The sequence below is a fragment of the Zonotrichia leucophrys genome, chromosome 17, assembly GCF_028769735.1.
Source record: "Zonotrichia leucophrys gambelii isolate GWCS_2022_RI chromosome 17, RI_Zleu_2.0, whole genome shotgun sequence".
In the NCBI taxonomy this organism is placed as follows: domain Eukaryota; kingdom Metazoa; phylum Chordata; class Aves; order Passeriformes; family Passerellidae; genus Zonotrichia; species Zonotrichia leucophrys.
Window position 1 is genome coordinate 4,460,528 of NC_088186.1, and position 14,850 is coordinate 4,475,377.

General features: G+C 45.4%; 1 protein-coding gene across 7 annotated transcripts in view; it reads left to right on the plus strand.

Annotated features, from left to right (window-relative positions):
* Positions 1-14,850, plus strand: part of RAPGEF1 (Rap guanine nucleotide exchange factor 1) — an 84,324-nt gene that overhangs the window by 37,640 nt on the left and 31,834 nt on the right. For all 7 annotated transcript variants that reach the window (XM_064727875.1, XM_064727873.1, XM_064727874.1 and 4 more), the window contains 6 exons: positions 1,160-1,316; positions 5,704-5,792; positions 6,187-6,339; positions 7,676-7,799; positions 8,987-9,170; positions 9,725-10,240. In XM_064727875.1, coding sequence (XP_064583945.1) covers positions 1,160-1,316; positions 5,704-5,792; positions 6,187-6,339; positions 7,676-7,799; positions 8,987-9,170; positions 9,725-10,240 — 1,223 coding nt within the window. The remainder of the gene's footprint in view (positions 1-1,159; positions 1,317-5,703; positions 5,793-6,186; positions 6,340-7,675; positions 7,800-8,986; positions 9,171-9,724; positions 10,241-14,850) is intronic.

Genomic DNA, 14,850 nt, shown 5'->3' on the forward strand with positions numbered 1-14,850 from the left:
AGATGAGGGAGGGCCCTGTTTAGGAAATATCTCCTACCAAGCTAATTTCATTTGAAATGAGAGCAAATGGCAAGCAGCAAACCTTAAAAAAAAACCCCAAACAGCAACCAAACAATCAAATCCTTGCCATTGTTTGTATTCCCTGGTTGAAACTTGACAGTAGTTCTTCCCCCAGTCCTGCAAATCTCATTCACCTAAATAAACTCATTGGAGCTCGTGGGCTCGATTCTTTTCTCACAGATAATGAAGTTACTGGAGTTAAGCCAATGCAGAATGGATAGCAGAGAGAAATGGGAAGATTTGGAACAACTTGTATCAGTAATGATTGCAAGATTACACCTTCTCTTATCTGTTTATGGTTTTGATGCAGTTTGAAATTGATTTAACATGACAAAGAATTGCTGAAGCGTTGCCATCAGCAGTGCTGTTAACACACCTTGTTTAGTAATGAAGTCAGTGTTTTCAGAATGGCCAGGAAAATGCCTGGGAGCACTGTTGTTACAGTTAACTTTTATTTAAAGTTGTCATCCTTCCAAAACTCTTTTTTTTCTTTCCCCTTCAGAACAATAGCTTCAATTCTGTTTCTCATTAAAAACAAAACAAAGCAACACCCTTCCTCTTTCAAACCTGAAATTCATTCAGTTCAGTTTCTCTAAAGAAGTAATTTTAATTACATGTTTTCAGGCATTATAAACAGTGAGGCAGTGATTTGTAAAGGAATGAATAGAGTCAGATCTCAGTGGTCCAAGGTGGTTTTGGGGAGAGCTAATAAGGAAGAAGGATAATACTGAAATAACATAACTTAAATGTAGGGCTTGAATGCTTATTTTTAACATTAAGGGATAGGATGGAGCTGTAAATTAAGATGGAAATAATTTTTTTAGCATTGCTGTGTTAACCTGCATCCTAGATAATTCCTTCTGATGCTTGGGAATGAGCTGTTGGTGGTTTGTACCATCACATTGTTATCATTTGGTGCTAGAGAACAGGAGAGCAGCTGAGCTTTGTCACCTGCTCAGCACAAATTCTGAGTGTCAGAGAGCAAAGCACTGAAATGCACAGCGTGAAACTCACTCTCCGAACATTTGATAACATCTCCAAAATTTCTTTTTGTTCTTTTTTTTTTTTTTCCTCAACTGCTCCCTCTCCTGCTGTGCAGTTCTGCCATCTCATCCTGCTACAGCCGAGTGTACCAGAGCCTGGCCAACCTCATCCGCTGGTCTGATCAGGTGATGCTGGAGGGAGTGAACTCAGAGGACAAGGAGATGGTCACAACAGTGAAGGATGTCATAAAAGCTGTTCTGGATGGAGTCAAGGTACGTGAGACATTGTAAATTTTATTATAAAGAGCATATAGTAAAGTATTTTAGAAGAGATCTATGTAAACTAGACCTCTTCTAGTGTCAACTAGACCTCTTCTAGTTTAAACTAGACCCCTTCTTAATTTAAACTAAACCTCTTCCAGTTTAAATTAGACCTCTTCTAGTGTAAACTAGACCTCTTCTAGTTAATCTCTTCTAGGTTTTTAAGTGCAGGTAAAATATGATGATCCTATTTCTGCCTTCAGTAAACTTACCCCTTAAATCAGCGGTCCCATAAGTTAAATGTTCCTCTTTGGATTGCTGGTTAAAGACTAGCACAGTTTGGCTCTGAATGGGAACTTCTGGCATGCTCACCCTGGCATTTGGATGAATTGGAAGAAGCAATGGATCTTTCTTCAGTGTTGCATTAAATTTTCAGCAAGTCATTCCCAGTCTCCCCTGCAGATTACAAGACGTGGTTTGCACATTTTCTGTCTCAGCAAAATAAGATGAAAATGCTCCCTTGTCAATGCCCACAGAGAATGAAAGACTCCAGCTCCATCTTTTAAGAGAAATTTCAAGGGATTTGTCAGTGATACATCACCACTCTGAGCAGCTGGATTAGGGTGTGGAACAGGTGATGAGCTAAACTCAGTTTTCTGCAGATTAGTTTTACATTGCTAATGGAAACGTTGAACAGAAACCTTTGTATCCATTGTCAGACCTGCTTGTAGCATTCCCTCCCTGTTCCAGCCTGGAAAAGCTGTGGGCTTTCCTCCTGCCTCCCTGGAAGCTTCTTGTACCCATTATTTCTGTGTCCCTGGGCTGATCACTCACCTGTCCTGGCACTGTTGGTAAAGTTTGGTTGATCTGGGCTTAGAGCACGAGTGGACAGACTGTCTTATCTCCTGGGAATCTTATTTTGGAAACTGTAGAGGAAGTTAAATCTCTTTCAAGAGCAGGGCTGAATTTAGAGGGGAATGTTTAAATCACAAGAAAAATTGGGATAGAGTTTTAAGAACTGCAGCTTCACCTGGAGTTAAGGATCAGGAACTGGCACCTTTCACTGTACTCAGACTCAGTTTTATTAAATGGAGCCAAATGTAAAAATGAAGTGGATCTCCCAGGCTTTGACTGTCACATTTTCAAGCCTCTTGGTTTGGTGTCTGCATCATCTGGATATCTCTTTAATGTCACTCAAGCACAGATACTAAAATCTGCTATTACTTTATGAGCCTTTTAAATAAATATCTTTGAAACAAATCATTTCTAGCACCTAAAGAAGATGGATTTTCTAGGATTATTTTGCACAATATGCTCTTTAACTTTAAGCTACACATTTTAAAAGTAAAGCTGGCCTTAAATTTTCACAGCAGGAGAGAGGAAAAGAGTTTAGCCTAAAATCTCAGCTGCTGTTAGTCTGGAATTCAGCAGCAATGTGGAGGATGTGAAAATCTGTGCTGTAATTCCCCAGCAAATGGTGAGTTATCACTGACTGAATCTGCACAATCCCAAAGAGAGATGTGTTATCCCCAGATGTGGATCAGAGCTGTGTGGTCTCATTGCAGGAGAGTTGGGCACACAACCTGGGAGTTGTTCTTTGACTTTAAGCAATATTTAAACCCTTGGTACCTGTTGCCTTTCAGCCAGGGCTGTGTCCTCTGCACACTGGGGGAAGCTCTGGGACTGGGGAAGGTCTGGGATGTCTGTTCATGAGGCAGCCCAGACTGGAGCAGCCATGGACATGTCCTTGCAGTGCTAAATCAGGCTCTGCTTTGTTTTTAGACTGAGTTATTTTGGCCTTCCAGTTGGAGCTGGCTCATGTCTGGTCAGCCCTAGAGCAGATGTGTGGCTGTCTGGGGAGATGGGAGAGTGTTTGCCCACCAAGAGGTCAGCACTTGGGAGCAGCATGCTCTCACCTCCTGCACAGCAAGGAACAAAGTTTATTTTAGAAAGGCCCAGCCACATTTGGTGGAAGCAGAACTGAGATGATGGACACTTCTCTCCACAGCAGAGCCTGTGTTTTGTTTTTCTGGCAGATCACACAAGATCCACTTCCACATTTCAATGCTTACTTCTTTATTTTCAGAATTAAACATAAAGGAGACTCTTGTTCACCTCTGTTACTTGATATTTTGATCTCATGTTTTAGGGCTTTGCTAGGCAGGGAAAAAAATCCTTGGTTTGATTACATAACTTCTCAAAAATCCATCTCATTGTGGAATTTTCAGCTTGCTGAAGTAGCATAGTTTGTAGAGAGGCTTTAATTATCTCTAATTACTGCTGCAGGAATCTCTTTCCTTGCTGATAAGGAATAGCATAATGTGCATCTGGCTCAGTTGTGTGCACATTACCTCTATGTGTATGCTAAAGATTCTGGCTTGATTTCCAAATGCTAATTCTCATTTGGGGATAGCAGAGAGGAGAAACATTGAGGGTCTGGTGATATTTGTCAAAGTTGGAAGGGAAGGTGATCCTCTCAGGTAATTGCAGTCATGCCTTGGTGCCTCCACTGGAAGGTGCTTTGTGTTTTTCACCCCAGTCCCAATGATTTGAATAATTCTGAAGATACTTTTGAGCCAAATTGGATTGGTTTTCTCCCCTTTTAACCTACATTTCCATGTGGTAGACAACTTTGTGTGCATTATGATTGGCAAAATAGGAAAACTCAGCACTTCAGCCCTGAGTGTCTGGGGCTCCTCGGTGCTGCTGCAGCACAGCCACCACCACAGTCTGCAGTGTTGGCCTGGCTTTGGTTTCAGGTGAAGGAAAAGGAGACATTACACTTTCCCTTCCACAGCCTTCTCAGAGGGATGTTTAAGGAGTATTTTGGCTTTTGGTTTGAATGCCCATACATTTTATTTCCCTTATTGTGCTCCTGTGCATTTGCAGTCCTCGCTGGCCACTACCCCAGAGACTCCAACCCTGAGTCTCTTTAAGTGCATGAGGATCTCCAAAAACCTTTTCAGCAGTGGAATTTTGCCCAGAGGGCAGAAAGGTGGCAATCCATTGAGTCATCACTCAGCCCCATGATGCCAAATGCAGCCAGAAGAGTCAAGCGATGTTACTCATCAGGACACTTCTCAGAACACACTGTTCCCACCAGGGCTCTCTGTCCCACATCTTCATATTTTAGTCCCCATGGACATCTGTTTGTGCTCCCTCTTCCTCCCCCCTGTGTGGGATGTTCTGGAGAGCTGAGTTTTTGGGTAACACAATGTACTGTGTTGGAGCACCAGCTCACACCAGGAGTGTAAGTAGGGCATGGAGACCAAAGTCAGCTGTGGTGGACACTTGGATGGTGTTTGCTCCTTGTTCCTCTTGTTGTGTGTGTGTTAACCCATGGAATTTCAGCTTTCAGTAGAGCCTGATGTAAAAGGGCCAGGACTGGAGTATTTTCCTTCCTCAGAGGGATGATGGCAATGCCAGGTGTTTCCAAGCTCCACAGACAAGGACACAAAGATGATACTGGAATGATGACACTGTACTTCAGTCTGCTTTAAAATAAATAAAATTAAAATTGATCCCTTCCAGTTTCCTTTGTGTAATATGCTGGGAAGCCAATAGTGGCAGGAAGCAGTGCCAGTTTTCCAGGCTGCCTGTAAGAGGGGCATGTGTTTGTATCTGTGAGCAGGAGATGTATTTGTCAGCCTCAGACAAATCCATGAAATGTTCTCTCTGTCTTTGTGGCATAAATGATTGTTGCTTTGACTGCTGGCAGACTTAGAGTTCAGGATTATCATGCCCTTATCTCTTTATCCAGAGCCTTATCTGCCTATAACAGGTACACTGCAGTAGCTTCTTGAATGATTAGATCTTCTATTGCTAATGTGTTAAAAGGTGGCTTCAGGGAAAGCAGGCCTGTTAATGGAGGCGTTCTCTGTTTAATTTTTGGTTGGGCATTTTACAGAAAACTTGCTTTTTGAAACAAATACATTCTTATTTATAAAATAGAAAGCAATTATTTAATGTTGGTTTTGGCTAGATGAAGTACTCCACTGGGTAAGACTGTTTTGTACTTAGATTTATGTATGTAAAGCAAATTTACCATTATTTAGGGTGTTGTGTGAACTGGAACACAGTTGTGAGACAGAGGAAAGAGGAAGCATAGCAAAAACACACACATGTGGGTTTGTGCAGAATCCCCATTCAGTCAGGGTAATGAACTTCACTCAAATGCTGCCAAAACTTCCTCTGGGTGCAGGCTGCTCCTCAGCAGCTGTTCTGCATCATTTGTGTGGCTCTGTACCAGACTTACACCCAGCTCAGCTCTCTGTGTCCACACCATCATTAAACCATAACCAAGAGTTTACTGCAGTAGCATCTCTTTGTGTTCTGGGATGTTTAAGTGCAGCATTCAGCAAATGATGATTATTCTCTTTTTCTTCTCTCCATCCATCAGGAGCTGGTCAGACTCACGATTGAAAAGCAGGAGCATCCCTCTCCCACAAGCCCAGTTAAACCCAGTTTGCCAGCATGTAAATCTGACAGGTGGGTCACTGATTTCTTCTGTGGGCAGCGCTGATGTAGAAGGGATAATTTCTGACTGCTGACAGTTGAGTTAAATCATTCAGCTGCTCTTCACAGAGGATGGTGTAATGTTCTTTATGTAGCCCCCATCCATTTCAGTAGGATCACTAAAAGAGAATATGCTCTGATAGGACAGACACCAAAATCTGGCAAGGTAAAAAACAACATTTGTGTCTTTGTGTCACATGCACTCTGAGCTCTGCATATACATGGAATTCCACCTGCAGATGCAAATTCTGCCTTCTGCTCTAGGTGTCTGTCTGATAGCACATGATTTAAAATAGATTTGAATCTGTCAGGGCTGTGTTCCAGCTGTGGTTTATGATTTACAATCTGTGTTTTGCATGTGTTGCAGCCCATCAGAACTTCCCCTTACAGACCGAGAAATGGAGATCCTCAACAAAACAACAAACATGACTCAATCCAACGAGCTGCTGACTGACTCCATGGATGAAGAAGTTGCACCTCCTAAACCCCCTCTGCCCAGCATTCGTGTGGCAGAGAACAGGTAACACAGCCAAAGAGCACCAGTGCCTCTTACCAGCCTGTTGGTTTTTAAACAATATTGCAAAATGTGCACAAGAGACGAGGGTTAGTGTTGCTTTTGAATTTCCAGCCCTCCAGAGCAATTCTTCCCTGCTCCTGCACTCTTTGTGTTCTCTCTTATTATTTCTTTGTGTCTTTTCCTTCTTTTTATGTGAGGATAATGCCATGCCCTGATACCCACACATGAGAGGCATCAATAAATCCATAATAACCTCACATAAAACTGTGTGATTTCCACACTGTGCAAGTGTTTTGGGCTGCTTTATCCCATGGGAAATGTTCCTTTAACCTCAGGGGCAGTTCCCAATATGTCCTGCACAGCCAGGTTGTTCAGCTTTGCCTATCAGCTTAAGAGTGAAAGCCAGGAATGTGTGAAAAAAACCCTTGTGCTTGGTTGTTCTTACCCTGTTCTGAGAGTAACCACATGAAAGTTTCTGTGTTCTATTTTGAGAAGGAAGAGAAAACCCCCCAATTTGCAGGTTTGTGTGTGTGTGTTGTTTTTCTCCTCTAGTACTGGTGCTGATGGCTGGTGTGAAAAATACGTGTTGTGGTAATTTGCAAATGCGGCTGTGGCTGACAAAAAGAATCAAATTTCTGTGTATTTTATGAATTCTCAAAGGTTATATAAAAATTTCGTGGTATGTTCCAAGAACAGACTATGTGTGCTCTTGGGAACTTCTCAGGCTTGATGACTACCAGAATTATGTGTCATTAGAAGCAAAAACTTAAAAGTCAAAGGGTTAAACTCTCACAAATTACTGTAAATGTGTGGGTCTGACACAGATTCATGCCAAAACAGGGGGCCCTCACAGTGCACAGTGAAAGCAGCTCTGACCCTTTTGTTCCCTGAAGTTCACCAAGAAAGCAAAGACCAAAAAAGAGAATTTTCCTGTCCTGTAAATCTGTGAAACTGAGCATTTTTCAGATCTGGAAGGTTTGAGGAGGGGGAGGGACTTCTGTGAATGGAAACAATATTTGGGTCAACCAAAACATTTAATTTGGATTTTCACTGCTTTTATTAAGAAATAATTACCATGCTAATTAGCTCCATTAAAAATACTTTTTACAGCAGCATTTGTTTCTGTTTGAGAAATACCAACCTTAAAAAATAAATCACTTAACAGGAGAGTTACCTTACCTGTGAGAGTATTCTTGAATCCATATTTTTAGTGGATACCTTTTGCTGAATAGCTCCTGGCTGACAAAAGCTTTCTGGAAAACATCTTGTGAAGCCTCTGAAAATCCTTTTATTTTTCTGGAAGAGTGATGGAAACATCAATTCCCGTTGTGTCTTGCAGCCCTCCACCAGCACTGCCCCCTAAAAAACGTCAGTCTGCGCCTTCCCCAACCAGAGTGGCTGTGGTGGCCCCCATGAGCAGAGCTACCAGTGGGTCCAGTTTACCTGTTGGGATCAACAGACAGGTAATGGCATAACCCCGTTGTGAGAGCCAAGGGAAATGTGCTGGGAGCTGGAGAAAAGCTCAGGGAGATGCTGAGAGCTGCAGGTCCCTGCTCGTCCCAGCCATTCTGCAGTGGGAGTGGCAGGAGCAGCAGTGTCATAAATAATGTTGGCAGCTTAATTTTTATTTTTTTTTTTACAGTGTTGTTGTGTTTAATTAACAAATTGCTACAAACTTTGTTGCCTTGAGGGGTGGCAGAGTGTGAGGGTGGGAGTGGCTGAGTGTTGCCATGTCCATAGATCAGGGGACAGAGCTGGCTGAGCTCCCTGACATCTCACCATCTCATGAAAGTCTTGTTTTCATCCAGTCACAATTTCAAACATCTTTTAACTCATCAGTAGTTTGAGCTACTGCTCTGACCGCTGCTGGTGCTTTGGGGAAATGTGTACTTTTGCTGGTAGAAAAATGGGAAAGTTGTATGTGTGTTAATCACATTCCATTTCTTGTGCTTGTCTGGGGTTTATGAGGTTGTAAATGGCTGGGTTTGCTTTACCCATTCAGGAACTTACTAGCTCAGCAGTGAGGACCTGAATCATATCAAATTGCACAAAAATCAAATCTTGTCCTCATCCCCAAAGCCTCAGCTCTGTCTTAGGGAGCCTCTACAGTCATTTGGCTCAGATAAAGCTGTGGCCACTCTTCAGTTGAAACTGCAGTCACACTAAAGGTGTTCTGATGGAGTGGGAATGGTGAGGGGTTTGCTCACAGGTTAATAAGCTTGAGGTGATTTCTGAAATGGGACCACAGAAAGTTGTATCTCACTGTAGTTTATTTTCCCTTTGTGTGAGGTAAGCAAGTACTTGCTCAAGGCCCAGGTGTGTCATGAGAGATCTTGCAGAGTCATTCCCTTGTCTCAGTGCTGGGATAAGCAGTCATCAGACACAGGTAGCTGTGAAGAACTTGGTCATCTTCTCAGCATCTGTCCAATGTGGCTATGGCTACAGCAACCCCTGCTTGAAATCAAGAACACCCAGAGCTCCCTGGCATGGGCTGTTTGCCACATCAGAGAGTTTCTGTGTTCTCCCTGAGCTTAGAGAGGGCCAGCAGCACTGGGAGCTCTTTGCTCCTCGAGCTGCATCTTCCTCACTAGCGAGCTGCCAAGAGTGATGATGATTTGACGTTGTTTATTTTTTTCTTTCTGTCCTGAAGGATTTTGATGTTGACTGCTATGCCCAGAGGAGGCTGTCAGGTGGAAGCCACTCCTACGGGGGGGAGTCTCCTCGGCTGTCCCCGTGCAGCAGCATTGGCAAGCTGAGCAAGTCAGACGAGCAGCTCTCGTCGCTGGACCGCGACAGCGGGCAGTGCTCCCGCAACACCAGCTGTGAAACCCTGGGTAAGAGGGGCTGCTGGGGGCTGCCCTGCCCTGCCAGCTCAGCTGCACGAGCTCATGGACTCAGTGCACTGCACTTGCAGCTGCTGGCTTGGAGTTGCTGCAGGCAGCTCAGTGCGGAGCTGTTTCAGAGAGGGAAAAGCCCAGGGAATGTGTTTCCCGTGCTGTAGGTGATGGTTCTCAAACTCAATTCAGCTCTCAAGTGGAGTGTTTTCTTCATTTCAGCCCTGTCTGCAGAAATTACAGTCCTGGTAGACTAAAGCAGTGTGGTTTCTACATGCTAGGAGAGAAAATAAAAATATAAATATGACAAAAATTAAGTCTGCAGATGTCTGCCTATTGAATTTTTGTTTTTTGTTTGCTAGTGTAAAGAATTAATTATGAGTTGTATGAAGTCTGGATGTTACAGAAGGTGTAAAAAGATGGTCCCAGCTGCAAGGAAGTTCCACTCTGATTAAAATGAACCAATTAATTAACTGATAGAATGGGAGGGACAGAACTGAGAAGGTCTGAACCGTAAAAGAGAGAAACTAATACATCATCCTCTGTTTACCCAGATCAATCAGATCACTATGATCCAGACTATGAATTCCTGCAGCAGGACCTCTCCAACACTGATCAGATACCTCCTCAGGGGCCCAGTGTCCTCAGCCCCTTGCCAGAGTCCCTGGGCGAGTCTGGCTCCCCTTTCCACGGACACACGTTCCAGCTCCCGCAGGGCTCCTCTCCTCCGCTGGAACCCTGCAGCCTCCCAGGAGCAGCACAGCCAACAGAGACTCCCCCAGCTTTGCCAGAGAAGAAGAGGAGGAGTGCAGCCTCGCAGACCTCGGAGAGCTCCGGCTGCAGGGTGTCCTACGAGAGGCACCCATCCCAGTACGACAACATCTCCGAGGATGACCTGCAGAGCGCCGCCCTCGTCCCCTCCATGCCCTTCACGCCCTTTGCTGCTGTTCTGCCTTTCCAGCAAGGAAACTCTTCAGCTCCAGTGGGATTCATTGGTGATTTTGCTGCTCCAGTTTCGAACAGTGACCCAGAAAAGCCGCCACCTCTGCCAGAGAAGAAAAACAAACACAGTAAGCAAGTTTCTGGTTGGGGTTTGTTTTTTACCTTGCAGTTGTCGTGCTTGTGATCATCACTAAGTAGTGGTGATTGTGGTGATACTCTTATTTGAGCCTGAGTGTCCAAAGCAGTTGGTCAGTGTCAAAGACATGGAGGGGAAATGTCAGTGCTGTGGTGGGCAGGGGGTGATTCCTGGGGCCAGGATTGATCCAGGCCCAAGGGACCTGGAATCGCACAGCATCTTGTTTACTGCAGTGAGACCATGTTACTTCTCTGTTCACCTAAATGTGAGTCTTTGAGGCACTCTGCCTTGTAGATCTTTCTGCTCTATTCTCCCTTTTTAAGTCAGTTTCCTCCCCCTTTCCCCAGTTTTGTTTTCCCACTGCAGGGGAGAGTTGGGTCCTCTCCAGGAGCTCAGAGAAAGGGCTGATTTTCTGTCCAAAACCCAGCCCTGGCAGAGCAGTTATTGGCAATAGGAGCACAGTCACCCACATAGCTGTGCAAGACAACACTATTAACTAGACTCCAGCACTGCTGTTTTGCTGCAGGATCTCATTTCCTTTGGATGCCTGAGAATTTCCCACATCATTAAAACAAGCAGCAAAGGCTCCTGTCCCCAGCCAGACTCCTGGCACACCAGGGCTGACCACATCTCAAGCTCACAACCTTCTCCTGATTTCCTTAATGTTCATGGCTGAAAAATGTGAAACCTCTTGCCAAACAGGGGTGGCTGTGGACTGCACAGTGAGGTCCAGCAGATTTTGCTTTACTGGTCACTGGCTGGCTTTTGCATGAGGAGGTAATGTCTACAAGATCTGGAGGAAGAGCATCACATTGCATGGCTGGCAGCCCAAGAGAAGAGCTGATTTCAAAGAGCTGAGTTGGCCTTCTGGCTCCTTTCTGCAGTTTATGCACTTCTCACTGAGAATTAATTTTTTGTCCAGAGAGGTTGTGGACTCCCTGTCCCTGAGGTGTTCCAGGACAGGCTGGATGGCACTCTGAGCAACCTGGCCTAGTGCAAGGTGTCCCTGTGCATGGCAGGGGAGTTGAAACTGGGTTCTTTAAGGTCCCTTCCAACCCAAAGCAGTGTGAGATGCTGCAATTGTATGGATGAGGTGGGAGTAAAAGGGGGGTGTGGTGTCAGGATGTATTCTCTCCATTCCTATGCAGTGCACTCTGCCAGTCACTTCTTTAAAAATGTGCCTTGTCTAAAAGCATTTCCATTATCCCTGAGTGACCAGTCCACATGAGTAACCCTCAGGGATTTTACTCAGAGTACCTGAAAGTGAGGGTCATCCAAGTGTCCCCTATGCAGGAAATCTCTTTTGTTCCTCTCTGGTAATCAAGCAGTTAAAGACACTAAAATCAGCTAAAAAAGAGGCTGAGATGGTTGTTTGTGGACAACAGAGAGGAAGCAAATGGGCACAGACAAAGGTGTTACAGTTCAAAATGCTCTCCTAGAGTGTGAGCTGCCAGGGGCTGTGATACAGAGCACGTCAGTGCAGGGTCAGATCCTTGTGGATCTGCTGTTCCCAATGAGGGATGGTGTTACCCCACTCAGGCTGGGAGGGATGCAGGGAAATGCACCTCAGTGCACGTAGGCAGGAGGAGAGATTCCTGGGTGAGTCTTGGGTAAGAGGAAATTTTGACATTTGCAAGAGAGATCTGAGCTGTTTGCTTGTGTCTTTAAGCCCCATGACTTTGTTTTCTGGTATCACACAAGTGCCAAAGAGTTGACAACAAGTTTAAAAGCAATCTGCATTATTGCTTGAGCACAACTTTAACCTCAGTACCAAGACCTTGTGTGAATTTTCTTTGATGTTGGATTAGAGTTAATTGTAATCTGGCACTATCAGAAATTTTGGGAGTATTGATCAGATTGCATTGTTAGGAGAGGCAGGAGCTGTTACCTAATGTGTTGTCAACTGTGATGATTTGATAAAGCATCCTTGCTGCAAAACCTGTAGGTAGTCCTGGGGCTGATACCTGACCACTGCAAATTTTTTAGTTGCATTTGTGTGACACTGAGAACTTGTTTTAGGTTGTTTTTTACTCCACAGTATATCACACCATGGATTTGTGGTTGCTAGCTTTACTTTTTCAGCATTTAAAAGGCCAGTCAAACATTACTCAGGCTCTGTGGTGACACCCAGGATATTTTTTGCCCAGAGGCTGATGCATGTAGATATTCTTGTGTAATCACACGGGGCTGCTTCCAGAACCTCAGCAAGCTCCTGGGATCTGGAGAAAATGCATGGATTTGTTAAAAAACACAGATAGGACTTGGTTGTGGTGCCTTTGTTGTGGGTCATCTCTTGGTAGCTGGCAGCAAGTGTTGCAGCAGAGACACTGATGGTGTTTATTGGTAATACACAGAAGATCTGCTTGAGTTAACCTTGTGCATTGCTGTGAGCTGTGCTCAGAGGGACCTCCAAGAGTTGACTTCTGTATAATTTACACAGAGGAGTGATAGGGCTTTTAGTCTGGCATGAGTTATGGTTATTTTACTGTGCTAAGGGCAAATTACTCCAGACTTCTGCTTGAGCACCAGCGCTGTGCTCCTGCTGAACGAGACACAGACACGGAACAGCTTCTGCCATTAAGAGCCCAGAGTCAGAAATAACAAGATCCTTTCCTCAAACAGCTTGGAAACTACTGGTGAGGCACTTATTCATGTTTCCCTCCCTGTCAGTGGGAACAAAACACAGCCTGGTGCCCAGTGAGCAGCTGGTATTTAACTGCAGAACCATGCTGGGGGCAGGCTGGGCTCAGCCAGCGGATAATGCCAGCTCTGTGAGGAGCAGCTCTCCTCCCAGAGGTGACAGCAGCCACTGCCTCGTTGACCTTGGCTTCTGCTGTGTGGTACAGCTTAAGAATGTCCATTATTTTGGCTCTTGTCCATGCACACAAATCTGTTGTGCCTGTGCAGGGTGCAGGGTCGGGCTGGGGTATCAGGGAGCCCTTCAGGGGGATGCAGGTGTGCCTCACCTTATTGCAGGTGTGCCTTAGTGCTGATCATCCCCTAATAACCCCTTTGGACTCCCAACAACCATCCTGCAGATGAGTGTTGCTTCCAGGAGAGCTGGCCCTGGGAGAGCAGTACCTGTGACTTGTGCCATATGGGCAGAGCTGTGTGTGCTGGAAATCCCTGAGCAGCTTTAGCTCCTTCAGAAATGACAGGCAAGGCACTGCAAGCAGATTGCTGGGAAGGTGTTCTAGCCTCAGTCTGAGATTTCATGGTTTTTTTAATTTTCACATATTTTCTGTCTGGGTTAAGAGCTGACATAAACTGGGCATGTGGTGGGAGAGGTTTCTCTCTCACGCCTCCTTTTCTCCTGGGGTGCTGCCTTGGGACTGTCACTCCACCCCAGCTGCTCACTGGGGACTTGCAGCCCCCATCCCTCCCTCTGCACAGTTGCTGCAGGGCGTGCAGCCCGAGCTGAGCTGCTGATGTAATTTCCCATCTGCTTTTAAATTTCTGCCTTGTTAAAAACCACAGTGCAGAGGGGGAGAGGAGACCCTTTGCAAACAGGAGTCATGGGAGTGCTCCTGCTCTCTTTCTCTCCTGTTCAAGATTGGCAGGGCTTTAATGATGCCTGTTTTGATTTGCACTCTGCAGTGCCAGGTTTGTATTTCACCATCCCAACTGTTTTTCACTTTGCCTAAAAACAAAGATGACAAAGTAGAGGCAGAGACATGCTCACCTGCCCAGGACTAGTTGTAACAGGCCAGGCAGGGGAGCTGCCATGACAATGGGATGCATTAGCCCCATAAAGAGCTGAGATAAAAGAGCTCTTCATTATTCCCTTGCAGATTGAGTTAAGGCAGATTGAGCATTCAGGCTCAGTGCCCTGAGCTGCAGTGATTTGATTTTACACAAGTGTCTGATGTGATGCCCTTTTCACCAACACTTGTGAGCTGTGGTGGCATTGCAGAGTTTGGGGCTGTGCCAGGAGCTCACAGCCATGGATCCCCAGTGGTGGCTGCAGTTCTGGGTGTTCACTGAAGCTTTTGTAGGTGACTCAACACCAAGGGTTGGTCTGCATTCAGCAGTGGCTGCTGCAGTGTGCCAGCACTGCCAGGCCTGCCTTCTTGGCTTTTGTCCTGCGCAGTTGATGAGCTCTCAAAATCTTTCCCTCGAGCTCTTGTCCTCTGCATTTCTGCAAGGGCTCCTGATCCTTAGTTCAGTTTTGCTGCTAGACAAATATCTTCCATAAGCCTTCTTTAGATCTTGCCTCCTGAAGTTGTTGTGTGATACCAGGGCATTTTGCAGGGCACAGGAGCACCTTAGCCAGCTGAATCACTGATACCTGAAAAGACAAATTTAGCAATTCTGTTTTTCCTGCAGCATCACCATGATTCCAAATAAGACAGTATATCCAGAACATGCTTCTTGTCACTGTGAGGTGGTGCTGGGAAGGAGCAGGGAGTCTGAGGGAGGAAGAGGAGCAAGGCTCAGGTGGCAGGGAGAGCTCAGGTCAGGGGTGCAGCAGCTTTGGCAGGGCTGTGCGGGACTGGCTGTGCTGCAGGACATGAACAGGTTGTGCTCTGGCAGGGCTGTGGGGTCACAGGATGGGGACAGCAGGTGCTGCCGGTCAGGATTGGAGTCCATCAGCTCCATTTC